This window comes from Argiope bruennichi, chromosome 1 (genome assembly GCF_947563725.1).
Source record: "Argiope bruennichi chromosome 1, qqArgBrue1.1, whole genome shotgun sequence".
Taxonomy (NCBI): Eukaryota; Metazoa; Arthropoda; class Arachnida; order Araneae; family Araneidae; genus Argiope; species Argiope bruennichi.
In genome coordinates, this window is record NC_079151.1 from 31,617,484 (window position 1) to 31,644,565 (window position 27,082).

General features: G+C 26.0%; 1 protein-coding gene across 1 annotated transcript in view; it reads left to right on the top strand.

The window, feature by feature from the left end:
• The window catches only part of LOC129978537 (isoleucine--tRNA ligase, mitochondrial-like), a 32,378-nt gene that overhangs the window by 3,646 nt on the left and 1,650 nt on the right, over positions 1-27,082 (top strand). Inside the window, exons 3-22 of the mRNA XM_056090642.1 lie at positions 272-431; positions 1,610-1,758; positions 2,675-2,724; positions 3,130-3,177; positions 3,355-3,416; positions 4,758-4,848; positions 6,083-6,198; positions 7,598-7,770; positions 9,636-9,872; positions 11,676-11,836; positions 12,107-12,209; positions 13,355-13,445; positions 13,529-13,634; positions 15,340-15,442; positions 15,542-15,667; positions 21,610-21,741; positions 23,031-23,137; positions 23,642-23,787; positions 25,490-25,671; positions 25,779-25,914. Coding sequence (XP_055946617.1) covers positions 272-431; positions 1,610-1,758; positions 2,675-2,724; positions 3,130-3,177; positions 3,355-3,416; positions 4,758-4,848; positions 6,083-6,198; positions 7,598-7,770; positions 9,636-9,872; positions 11,676-11,836; positions 12,107-12,209; positions 13,355-13,445; positions 13,529-13,634; positions 15,340-15,442; positions 15,542-15,667; positions 21,610-21,741; positions 23,031-23,137; positions 23,642-23,787; positions 25,490-25,671; positions 25,779-25,914 — 2,479 coding nt within the window. The remainder of the gene's footprint in view (positions 1-271; positions 432-1,609; positions 1,759-2,674; positions 2,725-3,129; positions 3,178-3,354; positions 3,417-4,757; positions 4,849-6,082; positions 6,199-7,597; positions 7,771-9,635; positions 9,873-11,675; positions 11,837-12,106; positions 12,210-13,354; positions 13,446-13,528; positions 13,635-15,339; positions 15,443-15,541; positions 15,668-21,609; positions 21,742-23,030; positions 23,138-23,641; positions 23,788-25,489; positions 25,672-25,778; positions 25,915-27,082) is intronic.

Genomic DNA, 27,082 nt, shown 5'->3' on the forward strand with positions numbered 1-27,082 from the left:
GTAAATCAAGTATAGCGAACAGTTCCAGCATACGATTACAAATCGTGATATAATAAACTTGAAATCTAGATAATGTTAAAAGTTTATTTAATCAATCACTTTCTAACTAAAGTTTTAAATTATGCATATTTCAATTTATTTGATGTGTTTATTGATATATTAACAGTTTATGAAGTCAAGACTAGAAAAATTTGTTGGATTTTAAATGTGAAACAAAAACATTATTTATAAAATGCTATATGTTTTATATTTTTATTGTGTTCCAATCTAGATTTTAAAAGATATAACAGTTCGATATGAGCTTCTTCAAAACAAAAGAATTATTTTTACTCCTGGCTGGGACTGTCATGGACTGCCAATTGAGCTCAAGGTTCTAAAGGAAAATTACAAATCTGAAACAAATATTTCAGAAATTGATATTCGCCAAAAAGGTAAAAACCTATTCCAAATTATGTATCTAGTATTTATATGTTTTAAATTATATAATACAATAAATTCTATATGATTAATCCTATTTTCAGTCTCATATGAGGCCAAAACTGTAAAAAAATATTCATTTTTTGCATCACCATTTAGTATATTCATTATTGCATCACCAATTATTTGCATTTAATAAATACTTTGTAAAACAATTATTTCTTATATTTAATCCATTTGAAATTACTTGTTTCATTCTCAGTTTTTCATATCTTCATAATTTATGTTCTTTTAATATCTGTTAATAAAGATACTATTGCAGCGTTTAGGAACTAGGGATTTTGAAGATAATGTTTTGGGAAGCAATAGCCTTATTTTAAGCTTAATAGTTATCATAAAATCATTTCTATGGATTAATTTCAATTTATTAAATTTTCATCCAATCAATATTTCATAATTTAGATATAACTTTGTATATTTTTTAAAAAATGTGCAACATTTTCAACGTCTTAGAATTATGAACCTTTTTAATTATTTTGCATGCATGTTATATTATTTTGCTTACTTATAGTAATCATTGTGAATTGGATTATGCAGCAATTAATGCATTGAAAGATTATATAAACAAGCAAAATGTGTTTGTAAACTGGAATCTTAGTGCATTTAAGATAAGTTCTAGGATGCTTTTGGTTTATAAAAAAAAGTGAATTTAATAATTAACATATAATAAATTGTTTCATTTGTTTATATTTTCTTTATAAGAATGTTTTATTAACCTAAGTTTATTATTTGGCATTATTAATCTTGTCATAACACTACTTATTTAAAAATGGCTAACGCTAATTTTAAATGAGTGAACAAAACCTTGTGAACCTTGTGTTTTATAATAAAATTATTGAGTTTTTAGTGTATTTTGATTACTGTTACTGTCTGTAATTTAGTTTTGCATTGTCAGTAATTTTCAATTTCTATTGTTTGACATTAACATTTTTTGAACTACTATTTTCTAATGTGCATAAAATATAAATAAGATCAGGAAGATTTGATTTTTCTCAATAATTTTGAAGCTTCTTTTACCAATATTTTTTAAATATTTAAATTGTATTTCACTTTCTTTATGAATTGATTCCTTGTATTCATAGATCTTCAAATTTTTATAATGTATATTTGTAAATTTTTAAATTTTTTTCAGCTTTTTCATTTTCACAAAAAATTATTGAAAAACAAAGAACATCTTTTATGGAATGGGGTATTTTAACAGATTGGTCCAATAGCTATATTACTTGTAGACCACATTATATTATTCAACAGTTGCATGTATTTCAGGACCTGTATGAAAAAGTAAATATATTTTCTAAGATTGTTATATAGTGTATCAGTTGTAACATACATTGTTAATATTATCAATGCATTTAATTTATCTATTTAGTTTGTATTTCTTTATTAAATAAATATTTTCATTTAAAAAATTTTTTTTTGGAAATTAATTTTTATTATTTGCATTTTGGAATTGTATGATGGATATGGCATATTATTTATTCTTTATGATATCATCATCATGCTGTATCAAGTTATACTGTAATGAAATTTATAAATTTGTTTGATAATTTATTCAAAAAGATTGGAGCTGATTGTGTATAAAATTTCTTTTCTAAAAAAGGGGGGGGGGAGGATTATCAAAAGATGGAGACTGAGCACATATAATATTACTTTTTTGCAATTTGTTATCAATGTCCATTCATAATGAGAATGTAGAAAAATAATTTATGGAAATTTATTAAAGGAAAATTCATTAAAAATTTCTATATACCTCTATTCTCAATTTTTCTTCTGTTAATTCAGAGTTCAATTTCATTTATTTTGTTTGAGTGTTAATAATTTAGTATTGGAGAAAAATAGGGAGTAACTTGAAAGCTTTAAAATATAAAGTGAGAAGACTGTTTAAAAAATGTAATTCTTTAAATACTTTATTAAAGCATTAAAAATTTAAACCACTTTGTCGGTTAATGAGTAGTAGATATAATTTAGGAAGATATATGGGGTTTGAAAACAAATATTAATTTTTTATAAAATACATTTGTATCTAACTCTTTGTTTTAAAAAAGTGTCAAATGTTTCCAAACTAACTGTGACTATACTTTAGAAGATCAAGCATCTTCAGATAGAAATATTTTTAAAAAAGTATATAAAAATATTTACTTACATGCAAAGAATCCTTAAAGTAATGCAAATCATATTTGAATTTTTCTTCTTACAGGGAATGATATTTCAAGATCATAAACCAGTGTTTTGGTCTCCTGATAATAGGTTTGTGTAATAAATGTATTCTCTATTTATATATTTTCTTATGTGTATGTTTCTGGTTTATTTGCAATTTGGATAGGGAAAATAAAGTTTTAGTTTACATATTTTTTTAAAATCATACATTTAAAAAAATTAAGTTGTTTTGTTTTCTTTCTGACAATTAATTACTTTTGAATTATATCATTGATATAGTAGCTTTTCCTCTTCACTCGTTCCTTTCTTTATTTAAAATTTTGTCTGTAAGTTCTATCTTTTATCAAACGTGAAAATGTTAATATATCATATATATAAAATTTTATTGTTGCAGTCTTTTAAATTATTCTTATTGAGGTGAATTTTAATTACTATATATTACGTTGTTTATTTTTATTTTGTTACCATAGTGACATAGAAATTTATAATTTTTAGAACATCACTGGCAGAAGCTGAGTTAGAATATAATTCTAGCCATGTCAGGTTAGTTTTTCTTTATCTATTATAATGAAACTTTAATTAGTTACTCTTGTTACTAATGACATATTTATTTTATTTTAAGATTTGTTTTTAGTTAGTTTTTAGTTTATATTTTAAAGTCAGTTTAAGATATTTTTATACTCTAAACTTATAAATCATTTATTATGAAATGCTTTCCAGTCCATCCCTGTTTGTTAAATTTTCTGTGAAGAAGTGTCCTGATGTTATAAAGACTCATATATGTAAGATATTTGCTTGTTTTATTGTGAATTTTTTTTTATTTGCTCATTTGCATGTGTGTGTCGTAGAAAGCATTATAAAGCCATCTAGGCTATTTAAGAAACGCTAAAATATTATGAGTGAATATGAAATTTAATTTTTCTTTGCAAATATGAAATTTATTTTTATTTAACATATCTTAATCTCTTTGAAGTGAAATAATAATATCAAAATATTACTGTCATTTTGAAAAACTTTATATTTGAATTCAAGTTCTTGGTTGAAATGTAAATTTTCATTTCAACGTTTTAAAGTGAATAAAATGCTAAAGTTTTTACAATTTATCACAAAATTGGGCAATCAGTCTCCAAGCATATGGAATTAACTATCCCTTTATATTTGAACAAAATTGGAAAATAAATATCAGTAATGTTTTATTAATATGCGAATGTGTTTATTCTAATAGGGCATAGAACTGTTTACTATATCAATATTTTTATAGTGAGAGGGTTTATCTTGATATTTTTTTCCATTTTGCAAATACATAGGTCTTCTTTGAATTATGATCATTCATCATTTACCCAAGAGTTTTCTTTAATAATTTCTAATTGAATTATAATGGCATTATCATGCATGATTTTCAAAATTGATACATATCTTAAATTTTACATAATTTCTAATTTCATATCTCTTCAAATTGCTCAATCCCTTAGAAATCTTGAAAGATGATGTTTAAATTCATTAAAATTACTGCAGAGTGCAAAATTTCATCAATTTTAGCACTAAATTTGAAGAAAAAGTGGAACTGATACTCATAGCTCATTAACATACTTCATTTAGAAGCAAATATAAATGTGATTACCTCTTTAAATGAATAAAAAGAAATAAAATGATTTCTGGGAAACTACTTGATAAAGTTGTTTATTTTTGATGAGAATTTCTCTGAAAATAAACTATAATAGAGCTTCTTTAATGTTTTCTGTTAGTGACCACTTTTCTGATGGAAAATATTTCAGAAACTTTTTATTGTAACTTCAAGATTGGAAATTAATTTTAAGAAATGAATTTATTAAAGTAATTGTAAACTGACTAAATATAATGGAAAACATATAAACCACCATAATTTTTTTATTATTTTTTACTTACAGCTGTTGAATTGAAAAAAAAAGAGAAATGGAGATTGTATAAAAGCTTTTATAAATAATATTTTAAAAAACCCAGCATTTTGTTAATATTATCCTTTTATAAAGAAAAAAAAAATGCAATTGATTATTGTACATAATAGCATTAGTTTGAGTAAATTACTTTTAGTATTATATTGAAAAATTGAATGTTTTGAAGTTTAAATCTTTGTTTATCATTAGTATCAGGTTCAAATCTCAGTGTATTAATATGGACAACTACTCCATGGACTCTCCCTGCTAACCAAGCAGTATGTTATGCTCCAAATCAAAAGTATGTTACATTCATTTCTTTTCTCATCCGCTTTTTAATGAAACTTAATTAGCAACCCAACCTAATTCAATTAGTTTGTCAATTCTAATACTACATTTCTTTAAAAATAATGCAGTTTTTATTTCTGCTTCTTTATTTAATGAGATGTAAATTGTTTTTGAATCTTTGATGCTTTTTAAAGCCATAAATTTTCAAACCATAGCTATAAATATCATCACTATATTTTTGCAAATAATAATTAATTTTATATTTATGCCATAAACCTGGAAAGATATTTCTTAATTGCTTTTTAATTTAGTAATAGATTAGTTCAATTAATATACAATTTTAGAACTACACAAAGACTATTTTGTGATGTGTCTTGTAATTTTAAACATTTTTCTTATGATAATTATAATGCTTAACTTTGCTACCCATTATTTTGTGTTTACATTCCAACCAATTTGAAATTATTTTTTATATGATAGATTTAACATACACCTGGCATACATATATAATGGACGGTTAGGTGGAATCGAATCTTCAACTTCCTGTCATGAAACTGGGACTTTAACATCAAATTCCTGTAGCCCTTTTTTATTAAATCTTTATTCTTTCATTAATAATGCTATCTCATTTTTGATGTATGTAAAAACTAAATTTACTAAAACTTATTTTTTTACACATTTTTATAGCTACCCTGAAATGTAAATAGATAATCATTGAAAGTACTATAAAAAAATGAATATAAAATATTTAAAAACATGAAAAAATCTATATTTGCTGAATTGCAATGTGACATTTATAAAGTTATGTGAGTATTTCATGGATTCAAGTAATTATAGGAATTCATATCTGACATTATTATTTGAAACAGTATATTAGTGCATATTATTTCTCTAGAGCTAAAGAGTGATGCTCAAAATATACTTTAAACAAATCTCTTTAAAGCACTGCAAAAATCTCATTTTAATAGTTTCAGATATACTGTTTAAAATTTAATAAAAATACTGTATCAAATTTAATAATTTCTCTCTATATATATTTAAATTTGTTGAAAAACATTTAAAAAATTCTTTGCAAAATGTATAAATAAATCTTTATATATAATCAAATATATTATTACTACTTTTTAATGTGGTTATTTACTGCTTTTTTTAGTCATGTTGAAATTTTCAATTGTTGTTTGTATTAAATCATTGTCATTGTTTTATTTTTATTTATTTATTTTTCATTTTTTTTTTAACCTTTTTAGGTACTGTATGGCATTCTGCAGTTCTAAGCAGGAATATTATTTAATAGCAGTAGAAATGTTACCATTCCTAGAAAAATCTTTGAATCTAGAACTCAAAGTTGTTACAACTTTTGAAGGTATACTCTCTACCTTTCTCTTTTTAAACATGCTTTTTGAAATTTTAAAGTTAAAAATTGTCAAATGTTTAATTTTAATGTTTTTTCAAGTGTTTATTTTGTCTTATTAAATGTTTTGTATGAATAATGAAATGAAAAAGTTTTGCTAAATATTATTATTGTTGTGAATTTTTTTTCTTATATCTACATCACTTAAAAAGACCTTTTAACATGCTGTTAAGAAAGATATACATTCATTTAATATCAATATTTGCATTAAAAATATAGCTGCAGAAAAATCGCTCATCTTCTAAAAAGTAATGATTCATATTTGTTAATTGTCTGTTATTAATGATTTCTCATTTTTTTTTTTTTCTGGCTTATTGTTGAATATCTCATTATTTCTTTAAATTGTGATTATTTTTTTTTTTATTTTTATGATCTATTTTTAATTATAGTAAAAGTATAACAATGGAGTACTATTCACTATTTTTCTTATAAAATTCGACCCTTCAAGGATTAGTTTAGTTACCAATTAATCTATTATTTCTTCATTCCTTTAATTAAAATTAGTAATAAATATTAATAAATCAGGTATATAATATCTGAATATTTACCTTATGCTTGTAATAAATAAATAATTAATTTTTGCAGTGATGATCAAGAATTTTTTCTCATTATTTGTTATATATCCCTTCATTTTAGTAAAATTATTATAAATAAGTGAAGAATTACATAAGATATTTGCTTTGCAAACTGAAAAATTAAATTAAATTTTTGTATATGCGTGCTTTTATGTTTCAGAATGGTCTTTCTGAGAAATACCATGACCTTTGAAGATGAAACTTTAAATTATTATGTTGTAATCAATAATAATTCAAATTGTCAGTACCTTGTATATAGATACCAAACCATAGTATATCCTAGATATGTATTTCTAATGTGTTTTTTTTCCTTCCTCGCTCTCTCTCTCTCTCTCTCTCTTTACATGATTCTATGGAATGCAGAGCCTTAAAAAAATTCTTATGAAATCAAACAGCTGTACTTTCAATTAAAATGTTTTTAAAATATTAATTACTGGCATTCTAACAATGGAATTGATGAAATATATCTAATTCTTTTAAATGTCATTATAATTAATTGTATATATTGTTTGGGTAATAATACAGGTCACCATCTTCCTCTTGCTGTGAACTTGAATAATTATTAAATTTAATTAACATTTTCATTTAAAATATGAATTAACCTATCATTACCAAGTTAATTATTAAATGATGTTTTGAATTGAAGTTATTATCATTGATTAATTTTGTTCTATAGGAAATTTTAAATACTTTTTACCTTGCATGATAAAAAATAATGACATTTTTATTTTCTTCATAAAATTGTCTGTAAATAATTATTTGTTATCTTATTTTAGCATCGCTTTTAAATGAAGTTACATATTCTCATCCAATTTCAAAGGACAGGGAGTGTCCATTCCTTCCATCTAATCATGTGACTATGGACAAAGGAACTGGATTAGTTCACACAGCTCCTAATCATGGGTTAGATGATTACATTGTAATGAAAAAACATCAGATACCTCTTGATGTAAGATTTAAATACCTCTTATCCTTTTGTGGCTTTACATTATTTCACTGAATATTGAAATATGAAAGTTTAAAACGGGAAAAGCAATGCTATGGAAGAAACTGATTTGTCTGTTGATGAAAATCTAAATTTTTCTTTTAGGATTTTTATTTCTAATATTAATAACAACATATTAGAAACTTAAACAATAAAATATTGAAATAAAATTTTAAAAATTCACAATTTTCTAGGTTTATTATTTTGATCACTAATGAAAGAATAATTGATAGATTCAAATCAAATACTTCAAATTTAAGGTACTGTAATTAAATCAGTGCATTTAAAAAAGATCATCAGAGATGTAAATTTATTTACAATAATATAAAAATGTTCTATAAAAGCAAAATATTTGTAATTTTTTAAGTACTTAGAAATATATTAAAAGTTAGAAATATTTGTAATTTTTTAATTGGAAATATTTTGCAAATGCATTAAACAGAAGGCTCATTCACATCAAAATGGAACTTTTAAAAAAATTTCAATATTCTTTGATTTGTGTAGTCTTATTTTATATATTTTGTTTTTCTCTTATTTCCTCAGAATATTCCTCATTTTCTTAAATATTTATTTACATTTAATGGAATGGTGTCTGAGTAAGGGGTTAATGTATGTTAATGTCCCACTGATAACTATAGGAAGCCTAATTTGTTGTGTATCTCATAACTGTAAATTATAGTCAAATGACATCTCTACTGATGTGAATGAATGAGTAGAAACTACATCCTAATTTGTGAAATTCAAATGAGCTTGAATATTATTCATAGTTCAAAACTTCATTTTTAAACCCTATTTAAACTTTAATCTTACTTTTTATTTTATTTTAACATGATAAACTTTATCCTAATATATGGTAATGTTGTAATAGATGGTCATTTGGAACAACTCCAATCTTCTTCTCTCTTAAGTAATTTAATATTTTATCGATAGATTGTTGTATATTTTCTTGTGAGTGTATTTTATTTTTTTGTTTTCAATTTTTTGATGAAATAATTATTATAACTAATGTCTGATTCCATCTCTATATAATAAAGATGAATGTATGTGTGTTGGCTCTCTACAAGCCAGCCATTTGACCTTTAGCTGACACATTTAACTTTTATATAGCTTGAGGAGGTGGTGAGCATCTGGGATCGATTTTTAAAAATATTAATTAGAATTGCAATTAATTAAAAATTAAGCTGCATTTTCAAGTTTGCCTGTGATAACTTTTGAAAATATTCTTGTACAAAACTTGTTTTTACATCGCTTCAACATTTTTTAAAAATATTTTTTAATGATATTAATTTAATTATTATGTTTGATTTTTAATGTTTGGTTGTTTTTTTTTTTTGTTGTTTTTTTGTTTATTTATTTATATTTTTTACCTTGTACATTCAACTGTTGACCTGAAAATCAAGCAGTTGTCTTTGTTTCATCAAATATTTAATTGTAGGATTTTCTTCCATTGTTGGAAATTGAGGAAGACAGATTCTGTTATATATCTATGTAATTTACAAAATGAATAAATAGTGAATTTACATTACCGTGAACTTTAGAAGAGAGATTAATTGAACAATTATGTAATTTAATAGCACTGTGTTGTCATGAAATTGGATTTTATTTGGAAAATTCATGTACACAATAAACAGAACACATATAAAACTATTAAAATAAAATGATTTTAATGTCTGACAATTTGGCAAAATCATGGACTTGAAATTATACCTAAGTGAATTAATTGAAATTAAATATAGCTAATATTCACTGCAAATTAAATGGTTGCCAAAGACGGCTAATCTATAATATGTTCATTTTATAACGACATTATTTATTTATTCTTTTTTCAGCCATGCCTTGTTGATGAATATGGATGTTACAATAGCCAAGCAAGCAAAGAATTACAAGGGAAAGCTGTCCTGAAAGAAGGAACAAAGCTTATCCTGGACCTTCTCTCTGCTGACATTGTTCATTTGGAAGATTATGTTCATAGTTATCCTTATGATTGGCGAAGCAAGACTCCAGTTATCATTAGGAGTTCCCATCAATGGTTTATTGATGTTCATCAGATAAGAGATAAAGCCATTGTGAGTTTTTGTATATATATTTTTTATGTAATTTTTTCTTTATTGCATTTTCAGAGTAATGTAATATTGTTCTGTCCAATTGGATAGAAATAATTCTGTCTTTGTTTAACTGAATTTGTAATGTAAATCTAGGTTAATGAATAACAATTCCTTAAATATTTTGAAAGTAAAACTTTAAATTATCAAAATTATAGTTATTATAAAAATTTGCATCATGACATTTTGAATACTGTTTTTAAGATATTAAATTTAAAAAAAGAAAATGATTATTCGGACTGATTCTAATTAAAAATTTTTAAACTTAGACAAAAAAAAATGAATTTTTGCATCACAGAATACAATTTTAAGAAATATGATATGCAGCAAGATTGCTATTCTAAAATAAACAGTTAGAAAATTGATCAAAAGCTTGTAACCTGTAAGTAAACATGTTTTTTTTTCTTTGTGCATTTTTTATTAATATCAATGAGTTATCTCCCTGAAACTTTCTCGCATGCCCCAAAATAAAGGTATTGTCCCCTTTTCCTCTTATAAAATCGAAAATTTTAGGTAAAGCCACGAGTGTTCAGATTTTTATTTTCAGAATACCATTTACAACCATTTTGTGCTCCATAGTATAGTGAAGAAAATCGAATATGCATTTGGCATGCATATTTTTCAACTGATTGAAACAAAAAAAAAATGGCTATTTGATTTTAAATGAAAAAGAATTACAATATTAGTTACTAGATCGCATCTCAAATTTCATTTAGCTAAGTCGCTGCATTTTTGAATTTTCATGTTCACATGTGAGTGAAAGTACAAACAACAGACGAACAACCCCTTAATGGATGCAGAATTTTATGGAAATCTACACTTTAATGCAAATACTGCATAAAAATTTTCACTTTTCTGACACACTTTATTTTTTAGTAATTGTATTTATATTCATACAAAAGAACGCACTAGTACTTTTTTATAGCTGGTCAATCCTTGTACAGATTTAGCTCAAAAGTATTTGTTTTTTAATGGCAAATCAAATATTTGTTGTGATGTGTAATTTTCAAGCTTATAACCAAAAAGCAGTACCTCACAAAAAAAAAATCGGGGTTAAATTACTCTAAATTAGCATAATATATGAACATAAGTTTAATAATTAACAGTGAACTTATTTTCATTTAAATATACTAATAATAAAAGTTGCAAAAAAATAATGAATGACATGATATTTGAAATGTTAAAAAATATATTTTGCATGATAGATAGCCTCTAAAGATTAATATTATTGCACAGAAAACATAGAAATATGTTTAATAGATGCATAGTGTTTGTTAATATTATATAAAATTTCATACAGCTGTAATGAACAATATGCATTCGAAGTCTACTGAAATTTGAGGAAAACATGTTTCAAGAAAAAAGCAAAAATCTGTATTTTTCTATCATAGAAACTCGTGTTAGATTCATTTTAAATGATAATTTATAAATTCTAGACTTTTCAAATCTATACAAATTATACATTTCTATAATTAGTTAAATGTGACCTATTTTATTAGACTAAAATTGAAAAATTGTTTTTTTTAAAAGATACAAATGTTCCCAGTGTTCTGAATGAGATCTGAAATCTCGAGTTTGAAATTTTTTGATGATTACAATATTTTATTGGAACCATTAATTTATACATTCTCTGTTTTGTCATTACTAGTTATTGCTTATTTTATTCAAGATATCACTGAATGTGATAAAAATCGAACTTAGTTAAATAGCCATTTATTAATTTTGACATTGTTTATGTCTTAATAAAACTGTCTTTTTCAACAACAGGATTGTTTGAAGGATGTAACTATTGTTCCAGACCACTTTAAAAAAGTTTTCCAGCATCAGTTATTGTCGGCACCTCAGTGGTGCATTTCTAGACAAAGAGCTTGGGGTGTTCCTATACCAGCCTTCTACTCTTCTGACCGAAATAAACCCCTCGTTCACAGGTTATTATTTATATTCGATATTATGTTGCATTATTTTTATTTATGTATTGAAATGAATTTTTTTTATAAAAAAAAAGAAATTGAATTTTAAAAATAAATACAATGTATTTATGAAATTGTAAGGCTTTATGTTGTGATTAATAGAAGTAAATTTTGATTCTAGAATATTTGCTAGAATTTATGAAGTCCATTTGCATGCATTATTAAAAAATTAAGAAGGCAAATGTTTCTCTGAAAAAGATTTTTTTTTCTTTACAAATATCTTTGCAGGTCTATAACTAACCATCTATGTTCATTGATTCAAACACATGGGATCCATTGTTGGTGGGAGAAAAATGCAAATGAACTACTACCACCAGAACTGAAAAATAAAGTATATATTTCCACTATTTTATTATTATTTTTTAATTCAATGTATTTTGTGATGTAACTGGCTTTAAATTTTTGGCTATTGTTCTTTAGAATTTCAAAATTTGATCTAGGTTCTTGAAGTATAATATCCCATGTCTGACTAGATTGCTGCTTCAATTATGTCCTATTCTGAGGTTAATAATGGATTTCTGAATAGGTAATACCCTAGGACCACTGAGCTGTGGGAAGGTCATTGACAAGTCAATTAAAGAATGTTACATCTCAAGTTATGAAATATATAGATTTATAAGAAACACAAATTTGTTTAAAATGTTTAAACTATAAAATGTATTCAAGTTGAATTATTAAAATCATTATTAAATAAATTAAAGTATTATTCATTTATATATCAGAATATTATTTATTTAACTTGTTATGTTCTATTGGATAAGTACTGTGAAGTAAAAATTTTTAATGATATGTTTGCTTGAAGTTCATAATTTTCTTATAATCTATCATAATAATTAAATTCTCTTATATAGTTAATAAGGATGTAAAAAAGAAGCATAAGAAATCATTAATTAATAGTTAAAGTTTACTGCAAAAATTTTATTATTTTTTCATTTTTTCCTATCATTTAAATAGTAAAAAAAATGTAATTGGACATATATTTTTACAAAGATATTAAAATGAATGAATAAATCATTAATTTTTTGATTAAGTTGAAAATGCATCAAAATATCAAAATTATTTGAGGAGTTTGTTCAAGGCTGTGACGTAGTGAAGATAATTAGCACTCAGCCAGTAATTCGATTTTTTTATTATTATTATTATTATTATTTTTAATATCTGAGAACATGATATTGTTTTGGGTTGGAGTTTTTGAAGTTTCAAAATGTAGGCAGAAAATAAAGGGCATGGATCTTAAGAAGTTATCGCCTGAAGAAGTACAAAGAAGGAAACGGGAATCAACGCGAAACAATGAAGGAAGATATCTAAAAGAATATATATGCGTGTGCGTGCTTGCGTGCGTGTGTCTTTACTCTACAGCTACTATGACACTGAATTAGAGCTTCATAAGATGTATTCCCTGGAGCTACATACAAAATTCTTAGATCCGCCATAGATTGTGGTCTTCACCTTAACCTTATGCTTTATTATTTACAGCTAGAATTACCGCTCGAAGAGTATCAGAAAGGAAGTGATATTATGGACATCTGGTTTGATAGTGGCATTAGCTGGAAATGTGTTTTGCCAGGTAAATGCAACAAATTTTTCACCTCGCACTTTTTGCATCTGTTTCATTTAACTTTTTAAGATTTTTGAATCATTCTATTACAGAACCGCACATATCTGATATTTGTATCGAGGGCATCGATCAGATTCGAGGTTGGTTCAACTCGTCTTTGCTGACATCTGTGGCAATGAGAGGAAAAGCACCATATAAGTAAGAACTCAACTGTAGAATCTTTCTTGTACTTATTATTTTTTAAATTTTAAACAGGAATTATAACTTAATATAATTTAGCTAAAGTATTTACTTCAGTTTTATTCATTGTACATCGCATATGAACTGAATCTGTTTTTTCAATAGAAATAATTTTAATTTACGCGTGCCGAAAAAAAGTTTTAAGAAAAGTTTATGATTTGGTTTCTGAAATTTAAAAGAAATAATAACTTTAAACTTTAAAAAAAAAAAATTAAAAAACGATTAGAAAATTTTAAAATGATCTCATTAAAGCGAACTCTTATTTATGTGAGGAACCGAAGGCATAATTGTAGTGATTTGGTAATAGCGAGGGCCGAACTCGTAACATTTGGATTCGTAACCGAGTAACATGACCACTAGACAAAAGTGATCACTCCTGTCCAGGAGCTGTTATCTGGCTTATAAAGCTTCACCACATAATGATTGGTCGATTTTACCCTACTGAAAAATGATGTGGAGTGAATGAAATTGGTGCATTTCCGCCATTCTTCGTTTGGACTTGACTGTCGGTCCGTTAGATAAGTTTTCTAATTTTTTTTTTTTTTTTTCTTTATTTCGCGTGTTATTTTTAATGATACTATTTATGTTGATTCAAACTGTATTTATTTATTGTTATATGACTAGTTGTATTTATTGTTTATATGACAAGTGCAAATTTGCGATCCATCCGCGATTGTTACGTACTTTAGTTTTTCGGATATCGGGATTTATTATATTGTCTAATAAAATTTAAATATCTACTCTTCCATTTTCTAATTCATCCCTATTTTGATGAAAACAAATCCTCTTGGCACATCCGCAAAATTGTAGACGCTTTCTATATTTAGATATTAGCTGATTTAAATGTGATCGTAAATATCTCTTTGTATGTTATGGAAATGCATATAACGCCTTAAATCTGTATTTCATAAATTAATTCTATTATAGCCTCACCACCTTACATAGCTTTTGATAAGTCTTCTGAGCGATTCTTTGTTTTTGCAATTTATTATAATTTTCGAGTTTATGATATTATTTTACGTTATTTTTTCCCAAATTTCTTATAAAAATTTAATTATTTTATTCTGTTTGAAAAAAATTAGTTTTAAATTGAAGAAAATTAAACTTTGTCATCAAATATCAGCACAGGCTGTTTCAATTTGTATGAAAAGATATTATAAGTTCCTTGTTATAAAAGCATTATGACGTTTTCTCCATTTTAGAATAATGACACCAGATTTCTAGAAGATGTATTGATATATATTTTAGATTTTACTGCTATATTTAAGCAAAAAAAAAAAAAAAAAAGGGTAGGACCCCATTTTTGACTTCATTGCAATACATTGCATAGGGAGAATATAATTCATTCAAAGTAATAAGACAAAGAAGACAAACTAGGTAAATCACTCCCCTTTGTTAACATTTATTGTATTCAAAGTGTAATGTTTCGAACTTGGAAGACTGCTCCAAACATTGTCTTGACCATCGCCAACAGTAACTAAATATCACAAGATATTTAAATTACTGAAAAAATTATATGCATCTGTTTTCTCTATCTGTTTAAATTTTAGATTAATGTTACGAGTTTTACGATTGCCTTTTCAGTAATATGGTTTAAAATCCATCTAAGTTAGAACGTTTTATCAATCTTATGTCATAGAGGAATAAAGTTTTTCTCTTTCAGAGCACTTGTTCTTCATGGATTTACAACAGATTCCGAAGGTCGAAAGATGTCTAAATCCGAAGGGAATGTCATAAATCCTGAAGATATTATATCTGGATCAAAAGTAGGTTGGTTTTATTTAATGTAAAATAATAAAAAAATATATATACTGTATTGTATTATTTTTCTTATCTTAATTTTTTTTTTAATTTTTTTGTTTTAGAAGATCGGCAATCCTCCATATGGTATAGATGTTCTACGATGGTGGGTGGCATCCCATGCCTGCCAATCTGAAAATATACCTGTGAAAATGGAGATTTTGGATGACTGTGCACAGAGCTTGAATAAGGTTGACTTTAAATTTAATTCGTTTGTGTGCAATGTTTGACAATCAAATATTTTCTGTACAAATTATTTGTTAAATGCAGTGCTCTTATAATCATAGAACACATATAAAAGGTGTACCGGCAATTTTTTCAAGGAATTTTTCAAAGATTTAATATTTGATCCAGTTTATGGTGTTTAGTAGACCAGTGTTGAAATCTTTAAAATACTACATGAATATTTCGTTTGCACTGATCACGATGACATTGCTCGACTCTAACACATGATTAATATACAGTCACGTACTAAATGTGGCAACCTTTTTTTCTTACTGGGAAAAAGATTTGAATCGTTTTATGGAAATTTTCTTGCATGTTCTTTTATAGAGTTGTTATCCCCTCCCTTTGTATACAATAAAATTGTGAACCTTAGGCAGGACTTATACAACAAGTGCTAAGTTTTTTTTATTATTTCTTACGTATGAGAATTTAGTACTTCATAATATATTAAAGAAAACTAAATATATATTTAAATCGCATTTTTTTCCCACTTGATTGAAATCAAAATCTGACACAGAACTACAAGTTTAGAAACAAAATCACGTATTGTTTTGTTTACCTAAATTGTTACATTTTTAAGGTATCACATTTACTTAACGCAAAATTACAGCCCAACAGATAGTCACTACAGAGATGGAAAATGTATTGTAAATTCAAAAAATACTGATTTACTCTTTAGATGCTAAACGTTTGCATAAAATTTGACCCATTTAACTCTTAAGATTCATAATTATCATATCTATCTGCTCTAAAACAGACAGACTAACATATTTCATGTGAATAAATTTCTTTTAAAATTTGATAGGAATATATAAATTTTGGTTGCACAGACCACATACCAAATTCTACTTGTTCAGCTCAAAAAAATTTTGTTATCATGTTCATAAACTCTCAAACAATCATTATTCCAAAAATATTTTATACAAATTCAGATATATCAAAAATGTGGAGACCCGCCAAACTTCCGAGTTTTGTTTTTATTATTTACTAGCCGCCTTTGGCGACCAGCCGGTTCGCCAATCTTAATGTTCGTTAAAATTTTAATAATTCAATATTTTATGCAATTCCAACTTTAATAGATTCTTCAGCAAAATATTTTAAAACTTCAAATTTTGATAGTCATATAATTCACTCATAATATTATAAAGGCCTTCAGTCATAACGTGATATGTATCTCTCTAATTTTCTGTTACCCCTCGTAGAATTTATGCTTTAAATTAAAGTGTAAAGGATTAATCTGCAATTAATATAATAATATTTTTTTACTGAAACAAAGCATTTTTTTTAATAATATGATTACTGATAATAGAGTCACTGAGCGTTTAAACTTTATGGGCACTAAAGAAGATCTTTCTTAATTTATGTAATATCTCAAGAATGTGTCAACAAAATTTTCTCAGATTCATCAAGAATGGATCGATTCATTAACAATGTTTCATTTTAAATGCATCAAACACTAAGAAAATAAAATGAATCGTTTAAAATAATCGGTCGAAAACAGGTCTAAAAAAAACTACTTAAAAAACGATGTACTTAAAACTATAAGCATATATAAAAAATATATATAACTAACATAAATACAATTTAATTACAAAAGCATGCAACTAACCTAAAAATAATTTAAATCATTGTAAACAGGTTAAAAAAAACTACTTAAAAACGATGTACTTAAAACTATAAGCATATACAAAAAATATATAACTAACATAAATACAATTTACTTACAAAAGCATACAACCTAAAAGTAATTTAAATCGTTAGTTGATAATGGTTGCCATGCCAACAATCAGAACACAGTGCGCATGCGTGAATTTTCTTCGCCTTTTACGGTAACGCAAATGCGTGAATTTTTCTACGCCAGTTGGGGTAACGCTATGCAGATTAGACATTTTTAATTTCCTTTATTCTGTGTTATTTTAATTCAAAAGTACTTCAGAATGAATCTGAAACATGGATTAATTAACAATGTTTAATTTTAAATGCATCAAACATTAAGAAAATAAACAGAATCGTTTGAAATAATCCGCCGAAAAATCTTAACCCTAGCCTCATTACTGTTGGGAGAAAAAAAGAACTAAAACCTAAATCATTTGGCGTTGGGGAAAATGGAAGATTATTTTGGCGAAAAAGTTGGCAGTGGGGAAAATGGAAGATTTTTTTGGCGGGAAAGTTAGTTTTTAATTAATAATTAAAATTCTAATTCAAATTTCAAAAAAAGGGACCCCAGGTGCACATTCCCGACCTCTAAGGTATACATGTACCAAATTTGGTAGCTTTATGTCAAATCACCTGGCCTGTAGAGCGCCAACACACACACACACACACACACACACACACACACACACACATTGAGCTTTATTATAAGTATAGATATAGATTATTATTTATTTGACGATTATAATACCATCTCTTTACATATTTCAAATCTGAGAAGGAAAAAAAAACGATTTTCAAATATAAAAGACGAACTAGAAGGATGGATGAACCTTAACGTCATTCAGATTTTATGAGGTAATAAAATTTCTCTCCTTCAGCAACACTAATATATATGATATAGATTGTTTTACCTTTCTACTGTTTTATGGAGACAAAGGAACTAGTGACAAATTTATTAGTTTGTTATTTATCTTTTCTCCTTGATTTATTTGTAAACTAGCCGCCTTTGGTGACCAGCCGGTTCGCCAATCTTAATGTTCGTTAAAATTTTAATAATTAAATATTTTATGCAATTTCTACTTTAATAACTTCTTCATCAAAATATTTTAAAACTTCACATTTTGATGATCATATAATTCATTCATAATATTATAAAGGCCTTCAGTCATAACGTAATATGTATCTCTCTCATTTTCTGTCAGCACCCGTAGAATTTATGCTTTAAATTAAAGTGGAAAGAATTTATCTTCAATTAATATAATAATATTTTTTACTGAAACAAAGCATTTTTTTATAATCTGATTACTGAAAATAGAGTCACTCAGCGTTTAAACTTTATGGGCACTAAAGAATATCTTTTTAAATTTATGTAATATCTCAAGAGTTGGTCAACAAAATTTTCTTAGATTCATTATGAGCAGATCGATTCATTAACAATGTTTAAATTTAAATGCATCAAACACTAAGAAAATAAAACGAATCGTTTAAAATAAACGGTTGAAAACAGGTTTTAAAAAAACTACTTAAAAAACGATGTACTTAAAACTATAAGCATATACAAAAAATATATAACTAACATAAATACAATTTACTTACAAAAGCATGCAACTAACCCAAAAATAATTTAAATCATCCATTGATAACATTGTCATGGCAACAATCTGAACAGAATGCGCATGCGTGAATTTTCTTCGCCGGTTACGTAATGCAAATACGTGATTTTTTCTACGCCAGTTGGGGTAACGCTATGCGGATTAGAAATTTTTAATTTCCTTTATTCTGTTTTATTTTAATTCAAAAGTACTTCAGAATGAATCTGAAAGATTGATTCATTAACAATGTTTCATTTTAAATGCATCAAACATTAAGAAAATAAACAGAACCGATTGAAATAATCCGCCGAAAAATTTTAACCCTAGCCTCATTACTGTTGGGAGAAAAAAAAACTGAAGCCTTTCTCGTTTGGCGCTGGGGATAATGGAAGATTTTTTTGGCGGGAAAGTTAGTTTTTAATTAATAATTAAAATTCTAATTAAAAATTCGAAAAAAGAAACCCCAGGTGCACATTCCCAACCTCCAAGGTATATATGTACCAAATTTGGTAGCTGTATGTCAAACGGTCTGGCCTGTAGAGCGCCAACACACACACACATTGAGCTTTATTATAAGTATAGATGAATAAAGAAGTAATAACACAAGTAGTTGAAAACGACTACAGATCTTATCTTTTAATGACTTTGTTCCAGGATGCTTTGAGATTTTATCATTTCTTGATTTGAAAATTATGGGTATATGTTTAGAAACTATTTCCCTTTGATGTATTTATTTCATATTTTTTGACATGATGCAATAAAATTCTAGACATGTGATTGGTTTTTTTTTTTTTTTTTTTTTTTTTTCCTCTTACTATTTATTACTACTTACTAAAAATTACTATTTTTTTACTCTCATTATTTGTGTACAACTTTCGAAATTTAATTAAAATGTATTGAATTCGTATGTAGTACTTCAAAGGCATCAGATAAAAAAGATTATTTGTTCAAAGTTAATGACGTCAAAATGTATTATTTTTAGATTATGCTGATTTCAGTATATATTAGAAATCAGCATAATTTGATGTCTTAGATTATGCTGATTTTTGTGCAAATTTACCTTTTTTGAAATACTTTTTATAGAATGATTTTGAGCAATACATCAATGTTATGATTAGTCACAATCAATTACTTCCTGGACAACTGATCAGATAATCATTGTATCTTCAAATAGAGAGATGAAAGTATGCTAATCAATTTTAATTTTGTGTGTAAAAGATCATAGATTTGAGGCTGTTAATTGATGATCCTAATAAGATTAAGCTCAGTGAATTTTCATATTTGTATCATCCAGAATGGCAGGTGATGGTTCATTAAAAGTATTCTCATTCTTTTTTTTTATCGTATGCTATTGTTACTGATGGTAAATTTATCTTAATGGACTGCAACCCTTAGTGTCAGAGCTGATTTTGTCAAAAGCTGATTTTAAAACAGTCTATCTAACTTCTAGAGTCACCCTCAATTTCATTCAATTTGGATTTAATAATGCATGTAAGGACGGTGCAGTATATGATTTAATGTTTGGATAAAGATCACCTATTACACATCATTAGTTAGATGCTATTCTTTTAGAGAAATAGGAAAGAAGCGTACAAATTAACAAGATCCCTTAGTTCATTCTGAGCCAAGCCACATATTAGCTGTTTGAAAAGACCACAACCCCCTATTGATATCAAAAGAATTTCAAGAGAAATCATTTGTTAATTTTTTTTTTCAGTGTTTGAAATCTTTGATCTCTATTTGTATAATTTTAAAGCTGAAGCAGCTTTTAATCCATTGAACTGAATAAAATTAAATTTGTGCACCAATTTGTCTGTCATCCTAGGACTACAGAGAAACATCCATTCTATTTTCTTTCCAAAAAAGCTGTCAGAAATATCTATATTTTTTCAGAAAATTAAATGAACCCTTTATTTTTTTGGTACAGTGTGTAAAAAAAAAAAAAAAATGATTCCTTCATAAGTATACAGGGTGATCGGTAAAGTCCCTTTAAACCCTTTTAATTCAAAATGAAGTGTCATATAGCTAGGGAAGTAATGATCAATTACAGTAAAATAACTATGTTGAATTTAGTGAGACACGTTACAACATCCCTAGCGGCGGGATAAAGAAGTGCAAAAGTATAAGATATCAGCCAAAACATCCTATTAAAACAATGTATGCCATACCATAATAAAAACACAGGAAAAATTTCCATGACGTTATCTGTAAATTGGTATAGATATTTGCGATTAAAATTATGAACTTTCCATTACTTAAAAAGGGTTGGTCGTAAAATTGAAAAATGTATCATGAAATTCTCCCACAAGTATATTTCTCTGATTATTTCTGTTTACTTTCTTAATTGCTTAAATTTGCTTCGCCTTTGCTTAGCCCAGAAAAACTGTATGATAATACCTGGGAATACATTTTTCAATTTTAAGCCGAACCTTTTTTCAAGTCATAGAAATTTCATAACTTTAAGGGGGAATATATCTTCATATGAAATGTAGACTAAAGAAATATAAGATTAACTATAAAACATGCAGTTTTGAACTGAAAGGGCTTAAAACGACTTTACTGATCTCCCTGTATATATATATTTTATTTTAAATTTCCTTGTTTTGTAGAAATGCATAGTTTTTTAAGTGTTCTTTTAATTTTGAAATTTTTGTTTGTAGCTGCGTAATACATTTAAATTTCTCTTGGGGAATTTAAAAGAATATGATCTTTCTTCCGTTCCAACTTCACCTCTAGAAATGAGGGATTTGGACTTGTATATGTTGCATATTCTCAGAAATTTTTATCAAAAAGTGAGCATTCTTTTATATATTATCCTTAATTTTAGTGTACAATTTTTAATTTATAGATTATTGTGTAACAGTATTTAAAATTTTATTAAGTGGAAAACTTTTTAAGTTTGAAATTTATATCAGAATTCTTTTGCTTTTTAATCTTTCATTATCATTTTTCATTCTTGTGAGAATCATTAAGACTTTGTTCTATATTATATCCTGTTGTATGCCTTATAATACAACATGTATAGTCTTAATTTAATAAATTCATTGTACATAAATTGTGTAGTTATGTACAATATTTATTATAGGATATTACCCTTGAAATTGTATACTGTGAAAAAAGGTTTTTATATGCTATTGAAAATATATTCTGTAACAAATCATAAACCATACTGAGCTGTTGTATCTAAGCAATACGATAACTGTCTTTATCTAATTATCTAAATGAAAAGATACAATAAAATCATCATAGTGAAATCTTTTTAAAGCTTTAGGATAAGAACTTTGTTTTATTAAAGGAAAAAGTTAATGCAACTTTCAAAAAAGTGTATAAAATAATGATTTGCAGTGCATTTGAGTTAATAAATTGGTCAAAATCAGTTACATTTTTAATTCATAGTTTAATGATTTATTTTAGCTTAATTTTTTAATTTAGTAACTTTGTGATAATACATGTTTCTTTTTTTTATTATTATTTATTATGACACTTGACTACACAAGATCCACATTTGTATGCAATACCATTTAAGTAGGCACAATGGGTATATAAATGTTGTAATGGCTAAGCAGATATAATTAAATTATATGAACTTGGCTGATTATATATTACAAAATATTAGGAGTATAAGCTTTTTTATAGTTCTATAAATTTGTATCTCCCTTTCACCCCTTCAACCTATTGATTCGAATCAACTGCCTGCTCAGAAGTCTGCCATTGGCATTAGTGTCGAATAGTTGTTATGCATGTTTGAGTTACACTTCAGAGATATTTTAGTGCTAAATGTTCAGCTAATTTGGAGCTAAAAATTAATTAAGCTTAACTTTTATTATATCTATAATTTCTTAATGGCAATTTGAAAAAATAGAAATAGTCACGAGATGCTAATTCATTCTTTAAGGACGATTCATATGAAATTCTGGACCTTATCACCAAAAGAATCAAATAAACAAAGAAAAGAAATCAAAAGGAGAATTAAAGAAGAAAATTTTAAATATGTGATTTAAAATTTTGAAAATATTATTTCATTGTTCTATATTTTTACAATCATTGAGTATTTTTTAATACTTTATTTTATTTATTTTAGATTCTAAAGCAATACAGTTTGATTCAATATAAAGGTGTTTCAAAGGATGTTTTAAACTTTGTCACCAATGAAGTGTCTTCTTTTTATTGCCATTTAGTCAAAGATCGGTAAGATTATTCTTTCGTAATTAGATTATTTTAGAATCTTTCATTCCATTCAAATATTGGTTGGAATTTACTTTAATTATGCCCTTTGAATATGTTGCCAATATGGTAACCAAAACAAACAAGTGCAGTAGTTTTACCATGCATAGTATGATTTATCTTGACAGCCATCTTAATTTTTAGCTTTGGCGTCTTGGTATTTACGCTTTCAGAAATTTAAGACATAGAATCACCACAGAAACATCTACTGTGATTCCACAAATGCTTAAAAACATCTGAATGAAAATCAAAAGTGGGATTGATATTCTTCAAGCAATTAATTATGCCCATTAATATAAAGATTTTTGAATTGAAATTAAATTCAGTAAGGTTTTATCTTCTTGTTTCTTGTTCTATACTATTTATAACAAATCTTTATCAGTTGAATAACATATGGACACCTTATACCTTAAGTGAAACTATTTTATTTTTTTTAATGAGAAGGCTTTAATTTGCTTTGCATTTCAGATTGTATTGTGATGCTCCGAATTCCAAAGATAGATTAGACTGTCAAGCAGTATTGTTTTTCATTTTGAACACTTTGCTTCAGAGTGTTGGACCCATTTGCCCACATCTTGCCGAAGAAGTATATCTATTTTCTCCTTATAGAAAAAGTAAATATATTTTACAAGTTACTATTTTTAATTCTTGATTGTTGCTATGAAGATTTTAGAATCTTATTTTTAAATATTTATGAAACTTATCATTGTTTTAAGTGCTGTGATGAAATATATTTGAAGTAATATACAATGTGATCAAAAGTATTGCAAGACATTCGGATTCAGATCCCATTTTTTTTTTTTTTTTAATTCCAAAGCTTTTCCAAAAACTAGGTGAATTGTTTTTGAATTTTAATGATGTAAAAAATATATACTTGAACTAACATTTCATTGTAAAGAATCGATCAAAGGAGCATTTCTGGGACCAACCAGAAATTGATAATGAAGGAAAGGATTTTATCACCTCATTTTACAGAAAACAGATAATGATTTGAAACTTTCCACAATAGTTTTGTTTGCTTTGAAAAATACTTACATGCATTTTCGTAAAAATAACCCTTAAATTTAGAAAAATAAAAGGTTATAAAAAACAAATTTCCAACAAGGTTCCCCCCTCCCCTTCTTCTTATAAAAGGCAGCATTTTCCTGCCAAATTATACAAAACTTGCAGAATATGTGACAATGTTACATTAATTATATTAAAATTTGATGAGAATTCTCATAACATTCTTGGTAATATGAGTATTTGCATGAAGTATAATAAATATTTCCTTTCATTATTTTAAAACCAGATTATAAAACAATTTATATAAAAATTTCTGTTGGATATTAGTAAGATTCAGAACGATATTGGCATGGCAGTGAACTAAAATTGAATTTAAGCATATTTTTTACAAATTGAAACTCAAAAATAATTAATCTAGTTTGTTTTTTTAATGGAAATTTGAAAGTATTGAGAAACTTTTTATCACTTAATATATAGATAGGGCGACTCAGAAGCCTGTCAGTGGCAGTCAGTTGCTTCTAAAAAGGACTTGCATGATGCAAGGCCTTTTCATTGTTTTAAATTTTAGTTGCAATTCATTTTTGAAAAACTTCTTATGTCCCGTTTTTAATATTTGTTTATTCATATTGAATTCCTTCCAAATCTTACATATAGTGCATCATGAAATATCTAAAATCTTTTTGTTAATATTTCATTTCTCATCAGATTGCATATGTGTATTATGGAACATTAACATTTCCTTCAAATGCTTTCTAGTTTAACCAAACAAAATTCTCTTACCTCTAAACTATTAACTTAATTTCATTTTATTATTTCAAAAAAATTTGCATTCTTAAAAAAAAAATTATTTTTTAAAAAGAAAAAAGTGCAAGTGTATTCTTTTCATGTAATATTTTTCTTGTTCTGTTATAAAAATGCATATAAATGGGTGAGGGAATGCAATTCAATTCATTTATCATCCTAATAAATGATTTTCTTTATATTTAAATTATGTAATGATCTACGTTGTTGCTGTTGCGCTGGTAAATTATAAAATGAATCAATTAGTTTACTACAGTTAATGTTGGAATCCAATTATAAATCATCAGTGTGTCCGGGTTCAGAAACTTAAAGAGGTAATTCAGAACAATTTAAATTTACTTCTCAATGAATATTATCTTTAATTATAATACTTGTGGTGAATATTATTCCAGGTAAGTTTTTAGCTTCAAAGATGTTTCATGAAAATATTTCTGTTATGAAGATACATTTTCCTTATTTATGAATTACTTAACTGTTATATGAAAGTTATTTTTGTATTTTATTTTATAGATTCTAGTAGCTTATTTGAAAACCAGTTCCCATCTTTAGATGAATTCTTAGCAAATACTTCATTTCCTTTGTCAATCCTGTGTGCTAATCAGATAAGAGATGCGATTTTAAAAGCAGATGTCAGAACAGCTGATATGGAAGCTACTATAGCATGCAATCCCAAACTCTTGGATACTTTACAAGTAATTAAAGTATTTCTTAGAACAGGCTCATTTTTTAGTTATTTTATTAAGCGTGAATTATTCAGAATGACGATGCTAATAATAATATATCTTTTCCATTGTTACAGGATCTAAATAAAAATGTTACAAATAATTCAGGGTTGAAAGAATTCTTTCAAGTTGCAGATATTAAATTTACAAATAGCCATGAGGAGCCATCTCAAGGATTAACCATAAAAGGAGATTTAGAGCTTACCGGAAATAGTAAGTTTTTGTAATGAAAACTTAAAAATTTTTTTGGGGGTGAGGGATGCTTTAATGCTTTACATATATTTATTTAGGTTTCTTAATATATTTTAGGTTTAGGTTAACTTAATATATTAAGTTTATAGCTTAATATATTAAGTTTTAAGCTTAATATATTAAGTTTAGGTTAACTTAATATATTTTAGGTTTCGATCGTGTAATTATCATTTCAATGATAGCAATTTTTTTTTCACTTTTTAAATAATTTTAAAGAATATTTTAAAGCTATTTTACAACTTCATATTTCATTATTGCAGTGAAACTCAAATCATTTTCATTGTTACTACTTTTATCCTTGTATTTTTTTTTCTCCATTGTTTATGATCAAGATATGGAGATTTGATTTATTTATTCATTTAAGTAATTTTTAGTATTAGGCATACTTTTAATAAAAGGTTTAAACTTCAAAATCTTGCAAAGGTGCCAATTTTTTTAGGCATGCCCATTTTTTAATATTGCTGCTCTTTCCTATGATAAAATTGAATGTGTAAAGATATAGATAGAAAAAAGCATAGCACAATGAATGGAAAAGTTTAAGGGTTTAAAATTGTATGAGTTATATGTCTAACAAAATTAGTTTTAAAATATTTTTGTATAAAAGCAATTATGAAATAATTATTCAAAATATTTATGTGAAACTTATAGAAATTCTAAATTATAGTAACACGAAATGAAATTTGTTGCAATATTTAATACCGAAGTATCAGCAGATTACCAAAGATGGCTATTTCTTTTCAATAAATAACTATTTTTTTTCACAGTTTAGTTAGTTGTTGTGCATTTTCTGGTTTTAAACACATATGCTATGATTTTATGGATTTTGCAGCTTAATAACTTCTGCAACAACATTAAAAAAGCAGTAATATGATTTTTTTAAAGTTTGTTTTTTAAAATTGCTGTACTTGAATTACTCATTTAAGTTAAATTAGTAATAAATATGAAATGAAGTAGCTGTTTATGTCAAATACTAAATTGTTAAATGTATTTCTAGGGATGGATTTATTGTTTAAAATTAAAGTCGAAATATTTATTCAGTATAACTCTTTAATAACTGTCAAGTTACATTGTCTATACATAAGTTGTTATGAATGACCACATTACTGATAAATGCCACAATACAATTTTT